Source organism: Eleutherodactylus coqui, chromosome 2 (assembly GCF_035609145.1).
Source record: "Eleutherodactylus coqui strain aEleCoq1 chromosome 2, aEleCoq1.hap1, whole genome shotgun sequence".
Lineage (NCBI taxonomy): Eukaryota > Metazoa > Chordata > Amphibia > Anura > Eleutherodactylidae > Eleutherodactylus > Eleutherodactylus coqui.
Genome location: NC_089838.1, coordinates 24,228,761 through 24,252,083, shown reverse-complemented (window position 1 = coordinate 24,252,083; position 23,323 = coordinate 24,228,761). Strand labels below are relative to the sequence as shown.

Below are 23,323 nucleotides of genomic sequence, written 5' to 3'. Positions count from 1 at the left end.
TCCCCTATTATAAGGACTGGGATGTCCGACTTATCCGTCATAAATCCCATTACTTGCCGCATTACCGTGTTATTATATGGTGGCGGGATGTATACTGAAACTATAATGCATGTGTAGTTGTAGATTTTACAGTGTAGACATATAAAGCGGCCTTCTGTATCAATTTTACGTGAGGGACATTTAAACAGTATATTTCTGTGTACCACTATGCTTACCCCCCTGGAGTACCTTGTGTGCGTGGAATGGAAGCTCTGTCCCATCCCCCCTACTTTAAGTGTGTCTGTGGTTTCTTTTGATAGGTGTGTCTCCTGTAAGCATATAATAGCCGGACCTTGCTCCTTTAAGACTTGTAATATTGCTAATCTTTTTGTCTGGTCACTCATACCTCTCACATTCCACGAGACGATCCTGACCTTTCTACTCATGTTTCTTATTCTTTACCTTCCTCAGGGTTGTTACTCTCTGGGCGTTACCATCCCTTTTTATTTTTATGAGTGAGTCGCACTGGGAGGGTCCATATCTCTGTGTTAGTGTCACGCCTGCATCACTCCATGTATATGTATAAATAATACTGTCAGTTCTCAATAATGGGCCTCTCCAGTGAGGTTTTAGCTTAGTCCTACGCATCCACCAGTATATACATTTATCCTTCTTTACTCTACACATTTTCATCATTTGCAATACACTTTTCATTTGTACAATTATGTTAACATTTCTTCCCCTTATCCCTCCCTGAACCATTTTTCTATCATATAACCTTAACCCTTCTATCTGTAAATTGTTTAACATTCCCCAGATATACGAGAGACCAAACAAACACCCCCAACATGTAACTCACTGATCCTTTGTCTTCCTATCGGATCGGGGTACCAGTCCTCCATTCTCCCAAGCGATGCATCCTGTCGTCCCAGGAGCTCCCTTCAGAAATTTCGGGTTCCCTTTGGATAAGCATTTCTTTGGTTGTTGCCTCTTCATGGTGATTTACGTGGCGAGCTTCCCCTCTGGATTCGTTCTTCATTGTGATCTATCCAGGCGCTGGCGTCTTTTGGATTTTCGAAGAAGTGCGTCGTACCCAGCGCCGCTACTCTCAATTTGGCGGGGTACAGCATTCCATAGGGCCCTTGCAGGTTTCGCAGCTGTCTTTTTATTTCTATAAATGTTGCACGCTTCTTTTGTATTTCCGTAGAAAAGTCTGGGAAAAAGGAGACTTTCACGCCATTATACTGAATTTCACCCTTTTCGCGGGCCTTTTGGAGTATGATGTCCCGGTTTCTGTAGTGCAGTATTTTGATGAGTATCGGCCTAGCGGGAGCCCCCGGGGGGAGGGGTCGTGTAGGGACACAATGGGCTCTTTCGATTGCAAACATCGTAGTTAGGGTATTTCTTCCGAACAGCTCGGGCAGCCACGTTTCGAAGAATTCTGCTGGGTTTCTTCCTTCTGCCTTTTCTGGGAGGCCCACAATCCGCACGTTGTTCCTTCTTGACCTATTTTCTAGGTCGTCTACTTGTTCTGTAGATATTGTATGTCCTGCAGGTTTTTTTCCACATCTCGTTGTATTGGCTGTATTACGTCTTCTATGTCGCTTATACGTTGTTCAGTTTCTGTCAGACGTTCTGATATTTTTCGCACATCTTGCCGTAGCAGGTTTACATTACTTTGCATCGAAACCCATTTGCATGTTAAAGGGGTTGTCCCGCGCTGAAACGGATTTGTTTTTTTTTCAATAGCCCCCCCGTTCGGAGCGAGACAAACCCGATGCAGGGGTTTAAAGAAAAAAACGGATAGTACTTACCCGAATCCCCGCGCTCCGGTGACTTCTTACTTACCTTGCGAAGATGGCCGCCGGGATCTTCACCCTTGGTGGACCGCAGGTCTTCTGTGCGGTCCATTGCCGATTCCAGCCTCCTGATTGGCTGGAATCGGCACACGTGACGGGGCGGAGCTATGAGGAGCAGCTCTGGCACGAGCGGCCCCATTCAGAAGGGAGAAGACCGGACTGCGCAAGCACGTCTAATCGGGCGATTAGACACTGAAGATTAGACGGCACCATGGAGACGAGGACGCCAGCAACGGAACAGGTAAGTGAATAACTTCTGTATGGCTCATATTTAATGCACAATGTACATTACAAAGTGCATTAATATGGCCATACAGAAGTGTATACCCCAACTTTGTTTCGCAGGACAACCCCTTTAAGGTTGTGCTCAGTGATGCATTACATTTGGTGATTTCGCCGAAGATTTCTTTCAACGTAGGTTCTCTGGCATTTCTCGTATCTACTTGTCTTCGGTCTTTTGTGGCAGAATCATCTGCATTGTGGGGGTCATCCCGTGTACGGTTATCTGGTGCGCTTGCATAATTTGTGCTATGTGCACCATTCTCTGGATTACTAGAGCTGTTTATGCTTTCTCGCGTATGGTGGTCAGCTGTATTGACGCTATCTGAGCCATCTTTTTTGCGGTTGGGACTGTCTGCATTACTTATGGCTTCTTGCCTGTTGTTGTCAGCGTTTAGCACATTATGTGAGCTGCTGTGCATGCTTTTATTTTGGCTGTGCCTGTTAGAGTTTGCTTCTGTGCTTGCTCTGTCTGTCCATTCTGTTTCTCACACTTTCTGTATTCCCTGTGTATGTGGCTTCTTCCTCCCCTCCTGTTCCCGCCATTTGCGTGCTTCTTTGTGGGCTCCCCTGCTCCTCTGTGTCTCCCCTTTGCTGTTTAGGGCTTGTGCTTTCCTCCTTTCTGCCCCCCTCCTCCCTGGCATACCTCGCTAGCTTTCTTGCAGTGTCTGCACTGCTTGTGCTGGGGCGCGGTATAAGTGTTCGCGGCTCTCTCCCGCCGGCGCCATCTTGTTTTTGCCGGCCGCCGGCTTCCTCTCCTTTTCCTCGCTCTTTGCCTCGCACCATCTTCTCCACGTGTGCCTGTCTCGCCTCTGGTGCTCTCCGCTGTGCCTCCGCTCTGTTTCTGTCTGCTTTTCGCCGGTTCTGGGTCCCGTTAGCAGGATGTTTTAGGTGATTCTTGCGGAGCTGCTCTGAGATGCGGCCGTTTACATCGCCGGTCAGGCTCCGCCCCCCCCCCCCCCCCTTTATATACTTTTATTACATGAGAGCTAGTGGCTACAGCGGTTTCCTGACCTGCCCATTACTATATGAGTACTAGCCCCTGCCGTTAGTACTTGCGTTTTCGCAACAATTTCGGGGCTGAACCTGCAATCGCAGATGAAGCCCGGCAATTAGCTCCATCACTCAAGCATCATGTAAAAGCAGTTAAAAAGTGTCATTCTGTGTTGAATTTGGAGAACCAACTTGTTATATTAGTTATGTTGAGCCATTCAAAATTGTTCTTTTTTGATTGTTTCCATACAGCTGAAAGTTTGTAAGTTTAGCAAATCAGCTTAATTTGCAGGTGGCGGGGCGAATTTTGTTTGCACTTGTACAATTTTACACACATCACACCCATATGCAACGCTGTGTGTGCATTTGTTATTACAAGATAATGCTATGCCACCATTCCTTGGCATTACTCCTACTGCCACATTGTTATCATTCACAAAGTCTACACCGACGGCACTCCTACATATGGTATATATAACATAAGAACTGTAATAACCTCTATAATTATACGTGTGCAGCCTATAAACAGGCCCAGAAGTTGGAGAGGTAAGGGGAGAAAAGCTTTAATAAACTACTTATTTCCTACTACTAATACCTCTACAGTAGAGAACCCCACTCCTGCGTAGAGTGCAGGGAAGTATAACAGTAAGATTTCTGGAACGAGTACATGGGTGGCTATGGAGTCTATATGTTGGGAGCCCCGTCCTAACTACTTTGGATATAATCACATCCAAGTCACAGGCGTTTAAGGGAATTTTTCGGAAAAGTATTGCCCTATGGCGATAGATGATGATAAAGTATATAAAAGCAAAAGAGGAAAAATTAAACCCCATCCTGGTATTTGCTTTGGAAAACTTCCACTGCAACAGCTCACAGCACAACTCCGTCCATTGAATACACACAGGAGACATGGTCACAGCTTTTACTGACAGCGCCTCTGTCTGGAGCCTTTTCTGAACATGTCCGGAACAGATGCCGTCAGGTCACTTCTCCCACACCGAGGGCTCTGCAGTCACACTCAAATCAAGGCTAAGAGATTGAATTTTAATAAATAGCCATGTCCTGCAGAAACTGAGCAAGAGGTAACGACTTTCAACTGATGCGGTCTACCGGTTGTCCGATGACGGGCATGGTCTTCTCCGGCGTAGATCCAGCATGAAATCCCAGATGAAACAGTGCAGCATTTTGCACTTTGTATTTCAAAAAGATGCTGGAGGTGAATGAAGCCCATTCTAGTCAATGGGGTTCAACCAGCATCGAGCGAGTCGAAAGGGTTCCGGTTCAGTATGTGCTGGAACTCGTACTTCTCTGCCGTAGCCAAACACCGTAAAACCAAAGTGTAAGTCTGAAAGAGCCGAGCCACACATGGTTTTCAAATATACTTTGAGTATCAATTGATCTCAAATTTCAAGATCTCCGCTAGCAGTCGTAGAACAGTAGCCTTTCCGTCCAGAGGACGTGGCTCGGTCTTGGCATGGGATGCTCATAGAGGTGCTTGTTACACTAGTTATTAGCGCATTACATGACCAGAAAACATTCTCCTCTGATGGATGCAAACAATGAAGGTTCCCATTCACAAGCAGAGATCTTGGAAGATGGAGAGGAATTGGTTTACGAAGTGGACTGGAAAAAAAAGGTTTCAGTAATTCAACATAAAACTGGAAAACCCCTATAAGAAAGTTTGAGGTTTTAGGACAGCTGGAAACTGAATTGTGCTATATGGGGACTACATTAAGGCCGTCTGCACACGGGCGGGTCGGATTCTGCATGCAGAATCCGGCCCCGGCAGCAGCAGTGTTCGTGCGTACCTTCTTTCTTTTTCTCGTATCTGTACTGCGGATGGTCCGCACGGCTCGCCATCAGACATGCACAGTACAGATTTTTTTTTCAAAACTCCTGCCATTCCTGCAGTGTCAATCCGCGACCTTTCCACACTGTCAGGCCTCATGTCCACGGGGAAAATCAGGCCCGCCGCGGATTCTTCATGTAGAATCCGCAGCGGGTCCCTCCTGCCCCGCGGACATGAGGCCTAAAAATCAGAATAAACTCACCTGCTCCAGATGATGCAGTTCTTCCTTCCTTCGCGGACGTATCTTCTTTCTTTGGCCCGGCGGATGTGCCGCATGCATACGCCGGGCACATCTGCCGGGCCGAAGAAAGAAGATCCGGCCACGAAGGAAGATCTGCATCGTCCGGAGCAGGTGAGTTTAATTCTGGTACAGGTCTCCAGCGGATCCGGGCGGCTTCCATAGGCTTCAATGGAAGCCTGCAGGAGCCGCCCCGCGGGAGACCCGCACTAAAATGAACTGCAATTGGTGTGCAGGAAGAATCACTTTTCCATAGCATGCTACGTACGGTATTTGCTGCGGAATCCGGAGGTGGTCACCTAATTTTGGGGTGCGATATCTGAAGTCTCAACTGTCTTGCTGTGCCTTGTTTATTACCTGCTTTTACTTGTTTTGCTCAGCTTTCACAGCTGCTACAAATTTGCAGCAATGCAGGACACAATGCACGTGGATGGGGTTTTCACATGTGGCTTGTGCAGACGATTTGGCGCAGAGTTGCGGAAAATGCATGCCAGAAATTTTTCACAGTGTCTGCACCCGGCTTAAATTAAGAGTTCCCTAGTTTCAAAAAAGGTTGAGATCGACTGATCTAGACATAATCCAAAGAAAACGAGGAGCTGGCATATGCATATTTGATTGGCCAAGTCTAATATTATGCATTTTTGCACATAATTAGGCATGAGGACATTAATGTGCATCCTACACCCCATAACTGTAGATACCCTCACTGACTTGTTAGGTCATCCTACAAATGATGCCCAGTGACGAGTGCCTCTTAGTAGCTTCTCCTGAAAAGTACAAGGCCAGTCATTAAATGGTTAATTCTCAGGATAACTAAGGGAGATTGTTCTGTCTGTATAAACAGGCTGTACGAGCGAACTCCGTCATCGTTGGCTTGGCCGAATGATTTATCACTCCATATAAAAGGAGACCAACACTGCGGGTGACGTCACAGAGCGTGAGGCATCAGTAATAATCACCTGCAGTAACTGCGGCAAACGTGCCAATGTCATAAATACATAAGGCTAAGGCCCTGAAGAACCCAAAAAATGAAGATTCTGTAACAGAAGGGAAAATGGCCAAACGCACTGCCATGGGCTTAGTATAATTTCCCCAAGTGCATGGTGCGCTGAATACATGAAGAGACGCAAGACTAATCGGTTTTAACCTGTACGACTATTTTACGTCACTACCTTCATTTTTATAGTGGATATTATGTCCAACTGTACAAATTCTGGTAAACTGTTAAAGTATTGGCATTAACCCTTTCCAATCCACTGTCTGACGTCTGAAGACATTCTGATTGAAGGCTGTACAGCTCTCATGTCGGAAGACGTCCGGCAGGGTATTCTTACTGTATATTACTGGCCGCTCTGTTGTCGGGGGTCTCTCCAGCATGTCACATACCGCAGTACTGGCTCTAGCCAGCAAATGGCGCCATTGTATAATGGCAGTAAGAGAAAACCCCCTAGGAAACCCTGAATCCAAAATTGGATTGCAAAGGGTTAAGGGCCGTCCTCCAGCCGCGGCTCCCAGGAGGTTTCTTCTCCTAATTGCTGGACGATGATTTTTTAAGAATCAGGGGGTCCGCCAATAGCAATTGGTCTGAGACACTGAATGAAATTATAGTCAAGTGATTTTTTTTTGTCTACTTACCGTAACACTCAACAAAATGTTCTTTGCAATTTCCCAACAGTTTTTGGTTCCGGTGATAAAGCAGATCTCCAATGGTCCCATTTCTAACCCTACGCTAGAAACTAGGATGGAGCAGGGATCACCGGCCTTCCAAGGGCGCACACATCGCTGAATTCAGATAATGGGAGTGATTTATCAGCAGTGTTATAAGGGGCAAACATTATTATGTGATAATGGGGAATTGCATTGAATTTATCAAGAAGGCAGACGTGACATGAACAGAAACTGGGAGCAAGCCTTTAGGCATTCCAGACACTTTTCTCTAGCTTATGCCACCTGTGAATGGCGTAGTTGGCGTAAAAGAAACAAGCCATGGGACACAGTACGACTGCTCTTAGGGCTCATGTCCACGGGCAAAATATGATTTAAGATCCGCAGCGGATCTCCCGCATGCGGATCCGCATCCCATAGGGATGCATTGACCACCCGCGGGTAGATAAATACCCGCGGATCGTCAATAAAAGGGATTTAAAAAAAAATGGAGCATGGAAAAATCCGGACCATGCTCCATTTTCGTGCGGGTCTCCCGCGGGGACGGCTCCCGCGGGCTTCTATTGAAGCCTATGGAAGCCGACCGGATCCGCGGGAGACCTAAAATAGGAATTTAAAGTATTTACCTATCCGGCGCGGGCGGGGAATGTCAGCTGTTCCTCACGGCCGCATCTTCCTTGCTTCGGCTCGGCGGATGTGCCCGGCGCATGCGCGCGGCACGTCGACGACGTGCCGACGACGTGCCGGCGACGTGCCGCCGGCGTCAGGAATTCATCCACCGGCCGAAAATGAAGATCCGGCCGTGAGGAACAGCTGACATTCCCCGCCCGCGCCGGATAGGTAAATGTTTTTAAATTGCTATTTTCGGCGCTCATGTCCGCGGGGCAGGAGGGACCTGCTGCAGATTCTACATGGAGAATCTGCAGCGGATCTGATTTTCCCCGTGGACATGAGGCCTTAGACACACCTTTTCCAGGCCATTGTTTAATCCCACCTTTGCCACCAACGCATGGCAAAAACTTTCCTCCCTGTTTGGACCCGGCCTTAATTGGTAGGAGTTCCCTAAGAGCTACCTAGTGGACCGCTAGGACAGAATTAGCATGCCATGCTGGAAAAGCCTAAAACTAATATTTACAGATATAAATATTAACGAAATACAGTTGAGAATAAACAATAGTGCCATGTTGTACAGGTTAATTACCTTGGAATGAATGACAGGTTCCCTTTAATACATTAAGCACATGTCTGTCCACTCCGAGCTGGAGCAGATTTCCACTAGACTTAATGCCAGTTCCCGGTATAAGTGATAGTAAATCTGATGGGCTATGGGAGGCCTCCTTCGTTAGGTCATAAATTGTGTGACTCAACATCAGAAAACTTAAGATATTTTGAAGCCTTTCTCCAGTAACTCCTTAGAGGAGACTCCATGACTCTCTGTGAACGATGACTGGTGGGGTTACCTTGTAAGAACAGCTCGGGGGCCTCTTGCTCGGGCGTGCATCTTATCCAGCACCATGTGCTTTAACTTCTGGTAGTACACAGGGCCAAAGTAAATATAGGCCTCCAGGGGTTCTCTACAAGGGAGGACAAATACAGAGTCTTCAAACGTGAGATAACTAAACAAAATGCCCCCATAACAAAATGCTGTGATACTTAATTTCTTCATCATACTGCAAAAAGGCGGCATGGTCAAATCCTACATACAAGCTCAGTGAGATCATAACGGAGACCATGGGATGAGTAAAAGTGGTTACATGCAGAATTATTCCTGGTCAGACACAGAATTTCAGGCCTGCTTCTGTTCTCCAGCGCCACTCTTGTCCATGGCCAGTGCCTAGTATTGCAGCTCAGTTTTTGCAAGTAAATGGGGATGAGCTGCGTACCAGACATAGCCCATGGAAAAGTGGCGCTGTTTTGGGGTTGCAAAAAAAGCAGACCCTTTTACTCGGATCTCAAACAACCCTTTTAAGATCTTCTAATTCTTCCTAGTCTTCACATGCTTCTATAGCAGTAACGGGGGATGACCGTCACAGAGGAAGTGCTCCCCTCCTAGGAGAATGGGGCTCAGTGAGGGTTTTAATGGAATGCAGAAACTAGTTGAAATGCTTCCACTATGCAAATACTTTACTGCCAGTCCAGCTTTCTAACGAGCTGTGGAACTTCTCCTGCCCACCAGCGTTTGACTGACGGCTTCTTTATATCCGCAGCTCATGAATAAGCTGGACTTGGGGCTTGTCTGCAGTGGACAATATGAGACAGAGCATTAACACTGGACTGACTATTTCAGTAATAACCAATATAGCCTGTAAAAAAAAAAAAAAAAAAAAATACAGAAGAAAACATTTCGGAGCTTCATGACAACTGGGCATCTTCATTTGGCCCATCAATAGGGACTTATCCCTCTAAAGTCTGACATTGTCCAATGTGACCTGAGTGTTTGTAGGGACCCACCTTACTTATAAGGGGAATGACAATTTATTCATGCATTTCCCAGAGAAATGGTAGAACACATATATCTATTTAGTATTATTCAAATCTTACCTAGTTGAGCAAATGACAAAACTTTTTGAAGTGTCTGGCACAATCGGGGTTAAACAACACCTTTAAAGGCCCATTTAGACACAACGATTATCGCTGAAAATTCGCTCAAAAGCTGTCTTTTGAGCGATAATCGTTGTGTGTAACTGCACTGACATCGTTCAGTTTTCGTTAAGCCGTCGCTGATTGTTGTCTTTCGGCGTGCTGTAAGACAACGATGAGCCTCATCAGGGATTCACAGCGGGATACAGCTGATACTATTGTTTCAGCTGTATCCCGCTCCCTGATAATGGGCTGGGCATGAAGAACAGAGCGGTCCAGCTCTGTTCTCCATACCCAGCACGGAGCGCTCGGCTGTATAACAGCCAGGCGCTCCATGCAGAAAACATCTGGATGCAGAAGACAAACGGGGAGACCTGGCTTGTATTCTGCATCCTCCGCTGGGAGCGCTTGGCTGTATAACAACCGGGCGCTTCCAGTGGGGAACAGCTGTATGCAGAAGACAAGCTGGGACACCCTGCTTGTCTTCTGCATCCTCCACTCCGACCGCTCGGCTGTTCAGCCGGCGCTCGGAGTGGGGAAACAGCTGGATGCAGAAGACAATGGGGGACACCCCGCTTGTCTTCTGCATCCTCCGCAGGCAGTGCAAGGCGATTGCTCATTTTGAGCGATCATCTTGCGCTGTAAATGACACAACGATGATCGCTCAAAAGTCGCTTGTGAGACATCTTTTGAGCGATTATCGTTGTGTCTAGATGGGCCTTAAGAAAGGTATTATTGCAGGTTCTTACCCAGTTATCCCAGATGTTACGTAATCTTTTCCCAAGTAATTATAACCATATCGGATCAGGTCTTCACACACATCCTTTACTTTGCTGCCTCCAAAGGCTGTTCCATAATGAAATCTTCCATCCAAGACCCCGGCCTTTCCGGCCAAGAGTTCAATCAACTTCCCGACCTGCATGGAGACAAGTGTGGAAATGTTTCAGGGTCAGTAAAATCTGGGCCGCTTTTGCATTCATTTCTATTGCAACAATGTATCCGAAACAAAACTGAACACCACAGTAACCTGCAAGACGTCATGGTGGCGAAACAAAAAAAACAACATACATATCTCAGTGTTGGCATGCAATGCTGCATATTGTAATTTAAATTAATGTGATCATGGTGCGACACACAAGTTGCCTCAACCCCATAATAATATGAAATCCAAACCAAGCCTACTGGTCTTAACCCTTTCCAATCCAATTTCTATCCTGGTTTTCCTAGGGGGCTTACTTTTTTTTCTGCTGTTATACAACGGCGCTATCTGCTGGCTAAAGCCAGTACTGCATGAGGTGACATATTGGATAGACTACGACAGCAGAGAGGCTGGCAATATACAGTAAGAGAACCCGGATAGATGTCTTTCCAACGTTGGAACTATACAGCCTTAAGTCATAATGTCTTCAGGAGGTCAGACAGTGGATTGGAAAGGGTTAAGACTAGTTATGTGTCTACAGCTCCCATGCAGAGCTCTGCGTTTCGAAAGTTACACTACTCTCTCCAACCCCCCTTCTTGTTAACCTACAAAGCAGAAGGGGAGCAGATAGAAAACTGTAAGGCAGACTACACATAATATTTGTTTGTAGTCTGTTGCCATAGATACGCATAGGGCTACATAGGAGCTGTAGACACAAAACAGTGATATTTAAAAGAAGTTGTGCCAAAATGGAATTCCTTGTTGGTATTCTCTATTAGGACATATGAACATTGTATAGCAAAGTCCCTCACTCTACATCCCACAGAGTAGAGCCACTCAGGATGAGCGACCACCATCCTGGCGCACCCTCTGCCTTCTTGTTGTTACAGGGCGGCCAGTCATATGAATGGTCGCCTTATAATTACATTTCCCCACAGCAACTACTGCAGGGGAAAAGTAAGGCACGCCGTGGCTATCCCTGGCGAAATTAGCAGTTTGTCAGGGATGCCAATAGTGATCAGCTGATGGCACCGAACCCCACATCCTCAAAGTGGTTGTGCATCTTGGAACATGCCTTTAAAGGGCCTTTTTCCATGCAAAATATTATTGGTTGGCTGGGGTCTGCTGCTCATGACCCCAGCCGATCAGGTGCCCGCTATTAGCGCTGGGATACAACAGGGGCCGGAGCTGAAGCCACAGCATCGACCCCTGTGCAGTGGACGGCACTTAAAACTGCAGGCTAGGGTCTCATGAAATTCAATGGGAGCTGTGCCTGCAGTTACAAGCACCAGCCACTACACAGGGGTCGGAGCAGCAGCTTGCACTCCTACCCCTGTGTGTCATCTTGCTCACAGCAGGCACCCGATCCCCTGAATCCAAGTGGCAGACCCCAGCTGAACAATTATTGATAAACTTATCCCGCGGATAGGTCAACCAATAGTATTTTGCGTGGAAAACCCCTTTTTTAATGGCCATTTACAAATTTTAGGTGCGCTGGATGTAAAACTAACTTACGTTAAAGGCGTTAGCCAGCCAGGACTTTAAAATTGATGGCTCATGCTCACCATACGCCATTAATATTAGATTAAGAGTTTGAAGGGGCCCCAGTGCTCCAGCAAGTGCTGTGTACCCTGGTGTTTAACAGCAATGACTCCGTGCCTTTAGCGCAGCTGCCTGGTATTGATGCTCACTTCAGCATTCTCCCATGGGACTGAGCTGTAATCCCGACACAGTTGCTAATAAAAGTACGGAGATATTAAGAATAGTGCATCAGTTTTGAAGTCCAGGATACCCCACTAAGGGTTAACATGGCAGCCCTGTAATAACTGACAGTTATCTCATAATAATTGCGATCCAGAGACCACCGCAATCTTCCACACCGTGACCAATAACATTGCACTGGATTACTACTCATCTCTCTTACAGGGACTTGAAGTCGCTCCCCGATTACAATGTCTCTAAAGCCAGCGCTGCAAACAGCTGGAGGTTTATTAGTTTCACGTTCCTATAAAACACCATTAACAGGATTCTGCCCTTTTAAACCCAGATTGTCCCAACAAGCCGCCTCACGGGATTGAAAATTACCTGCTGCCTGTCAGACTAAGGCAGGACATTCCTGGACAAGAAGTGTAGCGTGTTCCTAAAATATGGAACATTGAATTGGGGCTATCCAAGACTTTATTATTGATGACTTACCCTCAATGGTCGATCGTCGGGGGTTCAATGCTCAGCATCCATGCTGATCGCCCCAGTCTGTTAGCGCTAGATGTCAACATTGCAGAGGACCAGGTTGGAACTTCAGGCACAGCCCCCATTGAATTCAATGGGAGCTAGGCTTGCAGTACCAACCTGAGCTGCTGCAATACAGACAGCACCATCTGTTCCCAGCTCTCTCCGCACTGACAGCAAGCTGGGTGATCAGCGGCGATCCAGAGCAGCAGACCCCGGCCGATCAACTACTGATGATCTATCATCAATAGTAAAAGTCCTGGACAATGCCTTTTAGTAAGGGATCCAAACTGGTTGTTCTAGGTTCCCTTCTAATTAAAGGTATTGTATCATGAAAGGATAGGGGATAAGTATATATTAGACAGGGGTCTGACCATGGGGACCCTCACTAATTAAGCCCTTCCCGCTCCAGGGCGTAAGTTTATGACCTGGCAGTGGGGTACTTCCCGCAACAGGGCGTAAACGTACGTACTGTTGATAGCGCGCTATCCCGCAGCGGGAGCCGGCTGTCAGTCATAGCGGGCCCCCCGCTGCAACAGATGTAGATCGCGGCATGGGAAGCGTTCACAGAGGGAGCGCGCTCCCTCTGTGAAGTTGCCGGGCTCTCGCGATACAATCGCAGACAGCCCTGCTTGTTGCCATGGCTACAGGACGCCATAGCCTGTAACCGCTGTATAAGCGATAAGTCCTGCCATGCCTTATCACAGCAATCATCAGTGCTGTGTTGCAAGTCCCCCAGAGGGACACAAATAGTGTAAAAAAAAAAATAAATAAATAATGTACAAAAATAAGCCCTCACAGAGCTCCGTACATAGAAAAATAAAAAAGTTACAGGACTTTGAATGCAGCGAGAAAAATGTAAAAATTTTGGTATCGTTGTAATCATACCGACCCGCAGAAAAAATGGATTGTGTCATTTATGCTGCATGATTAACTCTGTAAAAAAATATATCGATGGCAGAATTGATGCGTTTTCTCTCGCTGTGATCATAAAAAAAATAATAAAAGTTTTACAATATAGTCTATGTACCCAAAAATAACACCATCAAAAACTACAATTCGCCGCGCAAATAACAAGCCCTTATATAGCTGCATTGATGGAAAAATAAAAAAGTTATGGCTTTTGAAAAATGGAGATGAAAATCCGCCAAAAATTATTGCGTCCTTAAGCCCAAAATAGGCCCTGTCCTTAAGGGGTTAAGAGAACAGAAATCCCAGGTGTCCTCAAACAAATGTACTGGTGGTCACGTGTGCGCAGTACCACTCTATTCATATGTATGGGCTTGCAGCTATCTCTAGTAGTCCCGCTGAACTGAGTGATAGTACATGCATGACCACCGCGCCAATCACTCAGGGACAGTCAGGACCCCCGTTCACATAATCATGAGGGTCCCAGCAGTCAAACACCCACCAATCAGATACATGTAACATGACATCTGCATTGGGGGTGTAGGTCCTTCCCATGTTTGTGTGGGTTTCTGCCGAGGACTTTTGGTTTCCATCAACTCTCCAAGCAAAGACTAAAAGGCTAGATCCTATGAAACCGGCCCTACAGGAAAAGAACAGGAGATTCATATCCAGCAGCTTTACTGCCGTCTATGGCCAAGCTCCAATAGCAACAGTGAGGAACATGACTTTCCTATGGCAGCCCTCACTATTTGTGGATAGCTCCTGTATTTATCGCATGTGCCTGGACTACGGTCAGTATATTAGAAATTATTAGTTATTGCAATCATATCCTACCAAATTGTATAGCATTACTGAAACATGGCTGCCACACCTGTCCATAGGTTGTGAGCGGTACTGTAGCTCAGTCTTATTCACTTGGCAGGAGCTGAGCTGTGCTACTGAAGACGATCCATAGACCGGAGTTGTGCCGTTTCTGTCGGCGTGAAGGAGGACACGGCAGCCTGCAGCAGTGCTACGGCCCAAACGCCAGCCGCTAGGCGAGTATTATTATTATTTTTTTCACGTGTAGCCTAGCTTAGGTTTATTTTCACAGGAAGGGCTTATATGTCAAGCCACCCCCACCTCCCCCTTGAAATTCAGGGTAGGTCTTATTATCGGCGAAACACAGTAACAAGAGCTGAGCCACTGGTCAGGTAATTACACTTTTGCATCACTTGACCAATCGTGCTTGAAAATCACCTAAGGGCGCATTTACAAGGGCAAGCGCAATATTGCTCTGGGAAACTCTTGTGCTTGGGGACCGGGGATTCCTTGCAATGACAATGCATTTTGCCAGAAAAACGCATTGCGCTGCTTCAACCTGCGATTTTCTTGGGCGTGAAAATCATATGGCGTTTCAATAATAAAAAACATAAAAATAGCATTGCACTTGCATCCGCATTGCATAGTATGTGAGAGCAATGGGATTTATTGCAGGTCCATTGAAGATAATGGGCAATATTGCCTAAAAAGAGGACATGCAGCAATTTAACTTCTCTTTAAAAAAATTTAAAAAAATGAGGAGTTCCATTTTTGTGTCAGTTTTGTGCATCTCACAACTTGCAAAATGAAGAACACAGACGTAGAAGCTCCCCTAGGGTAATGTCTGCAGCATTTCTGTATCCAAAATGGAGTCAAAATCCGCAGATTTCAACTTGAAATCACCTGTGTACCTACAGCTGACTTCAGAAGATACAGCACTAACCTCCCAAGTCTTCGGTTGTCAGCGCCTCCTTCACCCGATATGGAGTGGCTTGTATTGAGCATAGTACCGCTGGTCACTTCCACATCACCTTACCAGCAGCGCTGCGCTCACTAGAGGCCGCCGGGTACAAGAGGCTCGGACAGCCAAAGACTAAGTAGGTGACCCTTCTGAAATCAGCTGAGGGGACGCAGCTGATTTTGAGTCAAAACCCGCATCAATGGTGCAGATTTTAACTCCGCTTTGGATGCGGAAATGCATTTCCACCCCATATAAACATAACCTTATATGGATTTCATTGAACTCAATCAATCGATTCTCAACCACTGCCTAAGCTCCCCCTAGTGGTGGCTGCAGACAGCCTTTAACTGAAATGCAGTGTGAAAGTAAAAGCATGGGATTTGAGATTTCTACGATAAAAAAAAAAAAAAGATATAGCATGTAATTTATTGGCAATAAAATCACCAATGTAAACGCCATAATTGTCTGATAATACAAGGGAACCCACTGTACCCCCTCCAGGGAGAGGTCAACTAGACTAGTTTTCTTCAAGCCAATTTGTGTGTATATGTTATATAAAACTCAGGAGGAAATAAAGAAAAAAAATAAATCAGATTTAGGGTGGATTCAGACGAACGTATATCAACTGGGTTTTCACGCCGAGCCGATATACTGTGTCCTCATCTGCAGGGGGGGGGAGGATGGAAGAGCCAGGAGCAGGAACTGAGCTCCCGCCCCCTCTCTGCCTCCTCTCCGCCCCTCTGCACTATTTGCAATGAAAGGAGGTGGGATGGGGCGGGGCGAAGTGACAAGAATTAGCCCTGCCCCGTCTCTCTTCATTGCAAATAGTGCAGAAGGGCGGAGAGGAGGCAGAGAGGGGGCGGGAGCTCAGAGCACTGCTCCTGGCTCTTCCAGGCTCCCCCCCTGCAGAGAGAGACGACGTATATCGGCTGGGCGTGAAAACCCGGCCGATATACGCTCGTCTGAATCCAGCCTCATTGTGCAAATATGTAAAGAGTAACACCAACCGTCATACGGGAAGGGAAGCCGTGAGGATTCATGATAATGTCGGGGCAGATTCCTGTATCACAAAAGGGCATATCTTCTTGCTGAACTATTAAACCACAAACACCTGCAGGGGGACAAATACCAAAAAGGACATGAAAAGTGAATCCTTGCAACGTTCTAAAACTATCCAAAAAATACTTTGCACGGATGTCATTTGCATGTTTTTTAACCTTTTCTTTATTTGCTTAATAAGATTTTGCATTTGGAAAATATAACACCAATAGAGAAAAAACGACCCAAAACACGGTTCATTGTTGTAGTGACAGATTGTGTAGCCATGCTCCAGACACCAAATTAACTGCTCAGGCTAAGGGTGGATTCAGACAACCGTATATCGGCTCTGCTTTCACGCCGAGCCGATATACGGTGTCCTCATCTGCAGGCGGGGGGGGGGGGGGGGATGGAAGAGCCAGGAGCAGGAACTGAGCTCCCGCCCCCTCTCTGCCTCCTCTCCACCCCCTCTGCACTATTTGCAATGAAAGGAGCCTGGACGGGGGCGGCGCTAAGTTCCGCAAATTAGCTCCACCCCGCCCCGCCTCTCACCATTGCAAATAGTGCAGAGGCGCGGAGAGGAGGCAGAGAGGGGGCGGGAGCTCAGAGCACTGCTCCTGGCTCTTCCAGGCTCCCCCCCCCTGCAGAGAGAGACAACATATAACGGCTGGGCGTGAAAACCCAGCCGATATACGGTTGTCTGAATCCAGCCCTACACCACTTCTCATTATACACATACAAGGATATTTTTTGCTGCTCTTTTTATATTTCACATTTTTAATGATGATAGAAGTCAAAGTCAAACCTGCTGTAGAATCCGAGCAAGGATCAAACCATCACAAGGTCATCACAGAGGTCAAGGTGTGCAACTTATACCTGACAACTAATGACAATTGTCTGGGAAAATTCATAAACTATTACCGGATTTTTCGCTTTATAAGACGCCCCCCGGATGATAAGACGCACCGCTGGTTTAGAGGGGGAAAATAAGGAAAAAATATTTTTAACTTACCCAGGAACAGTGCAGGGGATAGTGCCGCGCAACGGAGGAGCAGAGGTCTGAAACAGCGGAGCTCTGTGTCACAGCGGCGCTTGTTAGGCAGGAGGCAGGGAAGAAGGCAAATGGAGGAGGCGGGGAAACAGCAGTTCCCAGCACCGCTCACCACCAATCAGGGGCATGTGTATGTACGGCAGTGGGGAGGAGAGAAAACTGGTAAGTGATCGCGATTTAGTTAGCATGACAGAGCGTTTAAACTCGTGATCGCGCGAACAAATGCCGATGTAACAAATTTCGGTACACTCTCTTTATAGAACACAGACCCCCCCCCCCCCCCCCCGCTTTGGGAGGAAGAAAAGTGCGTCTTCTAAAGAGAAAAATATGGCAATTCCTGACTGCGCAAAGGACCTGTCCGAAGTATATGATACAGATATGGGAGCTTAAACTTTTATTAGAGAGGACCAGAGTATTTGCCGAGTTTAGACACTTTTACATGGCCCAATTATCAGGCAACTACGTTCATGTAAATGTTTCTTTTGCTCAATAGTCAGGCCATATAAAAGGACAAACGCCTCCTAATAGAATCTGAATTGGCCAGAGTAAAGGCCCAGTAGAAGAGAACTGATCAGGTTGATCGGCGCTTATCTATCGGAGCAAATTGTTCTGCCTTATTTAATACCATCTTTTTGGGGCAGGATTTTGTAAAATCTTAAAGGGGTTTGTCATTAGAGATGAGCGAGCATACTCGTTAAGGACAAATACTTGAGCGAGTATCGTCCTTTTCGAGTATCTGCCTGCTTGCCCGCAAAGATTCGGGTGCCGGTGGTTTTAAGCGGTGGGTTGGGGGAGTGGGGGGGGGGAGGGATCTCCCCCCATTCCCCTCTGCCCCCCGAATCTTTGCAGACGAGCAGGCAGATACTCGAGAAGGACGATACTCACTCGGGTATTTGTCCTTACTGAGTATGCTCGCTCATCTCTATTTGTCAATAAAAAAAAAATTAAAACCTCAATACTTACCTATTCCTCCCCAGGCAATCTTCTTACCACATCCTGGCTTCTCCAGTCCCCCGGGTCACCTCACCTCCAGCTGGCCAGATCCTCTTCTTCCTGTTTTGTAGCATCCATTAGTTGCAGTTTCCTTCCTGCAGGGTAGTAAACACTACAAGTGATGTAGCGCTCAATGTCTGCTTTAGCGTGCATGCGCGATATCCTACTGCTAGTGTTTCATATAGTCTATGAAACACTAGCAGCGAGACCTCTTGCATGCGCACTAAAGCAGGTGGCCGAGGATTCACTAGTGACCGGGTACCCTGACCTGCAGGAAGCAGGATGCCAGCCATGTTCGCTTCATTACAGGAAGAGGAGGATCTGGACGGCTTGCGGTGAGATGACCCGGGGACTAGAGGAGCCAGGAGAAGATTGGTGAGGTGAAGGCTGCCTGGGGGGGAATAGGAAAATATAGTTTGTTTTTTTTAAATGACCGAACTCCTTCAAGTCAAATATCATAAGGCCAATGATAAATGACGTTAAAGGGGTTGTCCCGCGCCGAAACGGGTCTTTTTTTTTTCTTTTCAATAGGCCCCCTGTTCGGCGCGAGACAAACCCAATGCATGTGTTTAAAAAAAAACAAAACGTTTAGTACTTACCCGAATCCCCGCGCTGCGGCGACTTCTTCCTTACCTTAGCAAGATGGCCGCCGGGATCTTCACCCACAATGCACCGCGGGCTCTGTGCGGTCCATTGCCGATTCCAGCCTCCTGATTGGCTGGAATCGGCACACGTGACGGGGCGGAGCTACGAGGACCAGCTCTCCGGCACGAGCGGCCCCATTCACCAGGGAGAAGACCGGACTGCGCAAGCGCGTCTAATCGGGTGATTAGACGCTGAAATTAGACGGCACCATGGAGACGAGGACGCTAGCAATGGAGCAGGTAAGTGAATAACTTCTGTATGGCTCATAATTAATGCACGATGTACATTACAAAGTGCATTAATATGGCCATACAGAAGTGTATACCCCCACTTTCTTTCGTGGGACAACCCCTTTAATATTAACTGTAGGGCCAGTTTCACATGGCTGTATGATATTTTACAGCCACAACTACCAGACCTTCCAGAGAAGAAGCCATGGGTCCAGTGGTCTTGCCACTCATTTCATACCTCATCTTCCAAGGGAGTCTCCATCCTGATCCATAGATCAGTGAGATGGAACCGCATTACTACCCACAGAGACCAAGAAGGCAGATTTATATTCATTTAGGCAGAGGTAAACACATTAATAACCGGTTCCCTAATATATTTTAACCCTTTTCAACCCAATTTGTATCCTGGTTTTCCTAGGGGGCTTCCTCTTTTTCGGCCGTTATACAACAGCGCTATATGCTGGCTAAAGCCAGTACTGCATGAGGTGACACGTTGGATAGACTCCAACAGCAGAGCAGCTGGCAATATACAGTAAGAGAACCCGGACGGACGTCTTCAAACAACTGTACAGCCTTAAATCATAATGTCTTCAGAGGTCAGACAGTGGATTGGAAAGGGTTAATGTTCTAGTATAATTTATGCCAGTTTTTGGTTTGGTCTGGCCACACCTCCTCCCAAGCTGCAGCCCCTTCTCAGGAAAGTGCCACACAGCGATGCTGCTCTCAAAATTTTTTAAAAAGTGCAAACATTTTTGTGGAGGTTGTACCAATTTTTGCAACTTTATTCACCCCCCCCCCCCCCCAAAAAAAAAGGATGATAAAATACTACTCTATAGTGATAAAAGGCATACAGCGGGAAACGTATTTCTTAATTATGAAGCCTTCAGTGATCCAAAACGTTTAATAAGACAATTTTAGAGAATGCTGCCTTGACTTGTAGGTTCCTCACGACTCTAACGGGAGAGAACCACAAGATCAGTATCCATGTGCAATTTCTTTGTTACACAAGAACTTTTGCTGGACAGCCTCCAACTACAAATCCGCTGCATCATTGCCAAATACATCCCAACCATGCCCCCCCCAAGCCCATATTAATAAAAAAAAAAATATATATATTATATATATATATAAAAATGGACAAATAGCCAGATTTTTAACATATCTCCATACATACGTGAAAAACTGAGATATCTTCAAAGCCCTATATAACACTGCTAACCAGAACCTCGGCTCAAGGTAACATGGACTGCGCCAACCCCTGAGAACCCCTTTTATGTGCCAAAGCGGTTCCCATAGCAGACAGTCGCTGTGTTGTTTGTTTTGTGTGAAAGTGAGTGATAAAAGAACCATGAAATCGACACAGAAAAGCAAAACAGCAGAAAGAAGTGGGGACTCTCCATCATAGCGGCTCCTACCCTCTGCTGACTCGTGTAACAATGGGATCTACACATCCATCCGCAGATCTAACACAGCTGTGCATTTCATTAGATCAAGAGGCCGAGTGACACAAGTAAATAATTAACTTATTCTGCTCTGCTGACTGTGCCTGCAAGACCAGTCATAGCTGACAGATTTTAATACAAGATAACACAAAGGGGCCGTAATGAGCTTAGAATAAGTTATAGTTTGATAGTAATGAATACTTACAGGGCTAATATTAAAATTAAGAGCGTTTAATGCCCGATATGAGAAAGGCATAAAATAGAAAACCCGTTCAAGTGAAAAATCACCAAGTTTCAAATTTTTGTTACTTTATAAAAAAAAATAAAAAAAGTCCTAAAAAAAACAAAACCTATATAATATATAAAATACACAAGTACGTTAATTTTCATTAAATTTTCTTAACGCTAAAAAAAATTATTCTTAGTTAATTAGATAATTTACAGATATTTTATGTAAGTATATTGATTCTTATTTCGTTTTCGTAACACTATAAATTAAATTTTTTTCAAGTTTTTACAATTAAAAAAAACAAACAATTAAACACATCAAATTAGCAAAAATAAACATTTTTTGAAAAATTACATTTTTTTTACTTCTCTCAATGAAAAAGAAATCATTATTAAAAAAAATGGTATTTTTTGGGTTACACAAGACAAAAACACAATTTTAGCAGTGCTGTGTTTAAGGTATGGCCATTCTGAAATAAAAAGTTTAGAAACAAACAAAAAGTATAAATTGTATTTGCATATATATATATATATATATATATATATATATATACACACGCATAAAATTAGAATTACAATTACTATATCATTCACCTCTGCAATTAAGTAACCTTCTACAAAAGCGAGTCACATGAGCAAAAACATCCAAAAATTAAAGTTTTAACAAACACCACCACAACAACTACCCGGGGTTATAAGTAGATGTTAAACCTGTGAACATCTTTTCCAGTTAAGCAGGAGAATGAAATTATATCAGACTTCTACGTAAAACTTGGGAAGAAGACAATGTGTTTGTATGGCAGCATTGCCAGAAGCCCCTGAAAGGCTCGGAGTAATACATTTGCATAGTGGTAAAGCACACAAAGGAACTGATTAATTGAAAACCCTCACAATACTCCTGCCCTATTATAAAGCGACCGCAGGAACTTGACAAAACACACATACCGCAAAAAAAAAAAAAAAAAGGGCTTAGCGGAGAACTGTCAGAGGACACAACTGTAATTTTATTCTGTGCCATAAAGCGGGAGTGAGAGAGAGTCAGCAGCACTCTGTGAACAATGTGCTGCGGGGTCGGGGGGGTCACTCAATAAGCTTGGGGAGGGGGGAGTCAAAATATTTGCTTACCTTTAAACGAGCATTTAATACGGAATTCATAGATGGAACTGGGGGACGCGGAGGATAAAAAGGAGCCTCATCCGCTGCCGCTACTTGTTGGAGCCTGCCAATTAGTTGGTCATTTTAAATGGGTATGGATGTACAGAAGGGACGTCTTATTTACGAGAGAACCTACCCGACAACAGTCCGCTTTCATCGCTATTGTGCGAGAGACAGACACTTGTCCGGGAGTAAAACACAAGCGCCCTTGTTTATCTCACTTGTATTTCACTCACAAACTGCTTTTCTTTCATCCTTTTCAAATGCAGGTTTTATTGTCATCGCATCTCAGCCTACTGGAAAAATAAATATAGCATGCTGGGACTTCTAGTCCAACGACAAATAAGGTGTTTGTAGATTGTTCAAAGTCGGCTTTAATGATCACAAGGGATAATAATCCAGTTTGGGGTAATAGTGCTTATTTATTGTAGAATGAAAAAGTTTCCAATGTCGTTTCTGAACCAATTTGTCAAGAGTTTTTTTTAAGATCTCTGCTTGCTGTCATTAAGGCCTCATGTCCGCGGGCAGGTCGGGTTCTGCCTGTGGACCTGTCCGGGTCTTTTGTGTCCATGGACGGATCCTTCTTTCTATTGTAGCGCAAGTGCGCCGGTAAGGGCGCCACGCGCATGCACAGAACTTTTTTTTTCTTGAACTCCTGTTTTCCCGCAGTATCCGCGGCTCGTCCGCAATTCAAGACAGGCCGCAGATCAGGCAGCTTCAATTGACTTCACATGACCAGGACAGGTTTTCCTCTCCTGGGAGTAAGAATCAAGGTTTTATACTGAATGACTGCAAAAAGAGATCGTAGAAACTTTGGGGAGTTAAAGTTTTAAAAGACAACCTTATTGGAACCTGGGGTGGGTAAGGTACCAGGCATGGTTTAACTCCTTCACCAAACTTAGTAGGAAAAGCTGACATTAACCCCTTGCTAACCTAAGATCACTATAGGGATGCTTAAATTAAACTTTCACCATTGCAGCAACCAGGGATATCGGCATTAACTACTTCCCTGCCATAGACCACCAGGGATGATTACATTAAAGGAAGTGGCGCATCAGAAAATGAGCTATTATTTCAATGAAGTTTTTATGGTAAACATTTTTGAATATTTTTTTTTGAATTTATCTTCCATGTCCATTTCTATAAAAAAAATAAATAATAATTCTGTGGTTTTCACGTTGACCATAAAACTTTATAGTCTGACATTTCCCGTTCTGTACAGAAAACTTCTCAGCAGTCATCTTATTAAATCTGGATTACTATAAACGCCAACACATACA

The 23,323-nt window shown here is 45.4% G+C and overlaps 1 protein-coding gene across 1 annotated transcript in view; it reads right to left on the bottom strand.

The window, feature by feature from the left end:
- Nucleotides 1-23,323, bottom strand: part of POLR3B (RNA polymerase III subunit B) — a 129,399-nt gene that overhangs the window by 5,783 nt on the left and 100,293 nt on the right. Inside the window, exons 24-26 of the mRNA XM_066590492.1 lie at nt 16,269-16,372; nt 10,192-10,358; nt 8,323-8,436 (exon numbers count right to left, since the gene is read on the bottom strand). Coding sequence (XP_066446589.1) covers nt 8,323-8,436; nt 10,192-10,358; nt 16,269-16,372 — 385 coding nt within the window. The remainder of the gene's footprint in view (nt 1-8,322; nt 8,437-10,191; nt 10,359-16,268; nt 16,373-23,323) is intronic.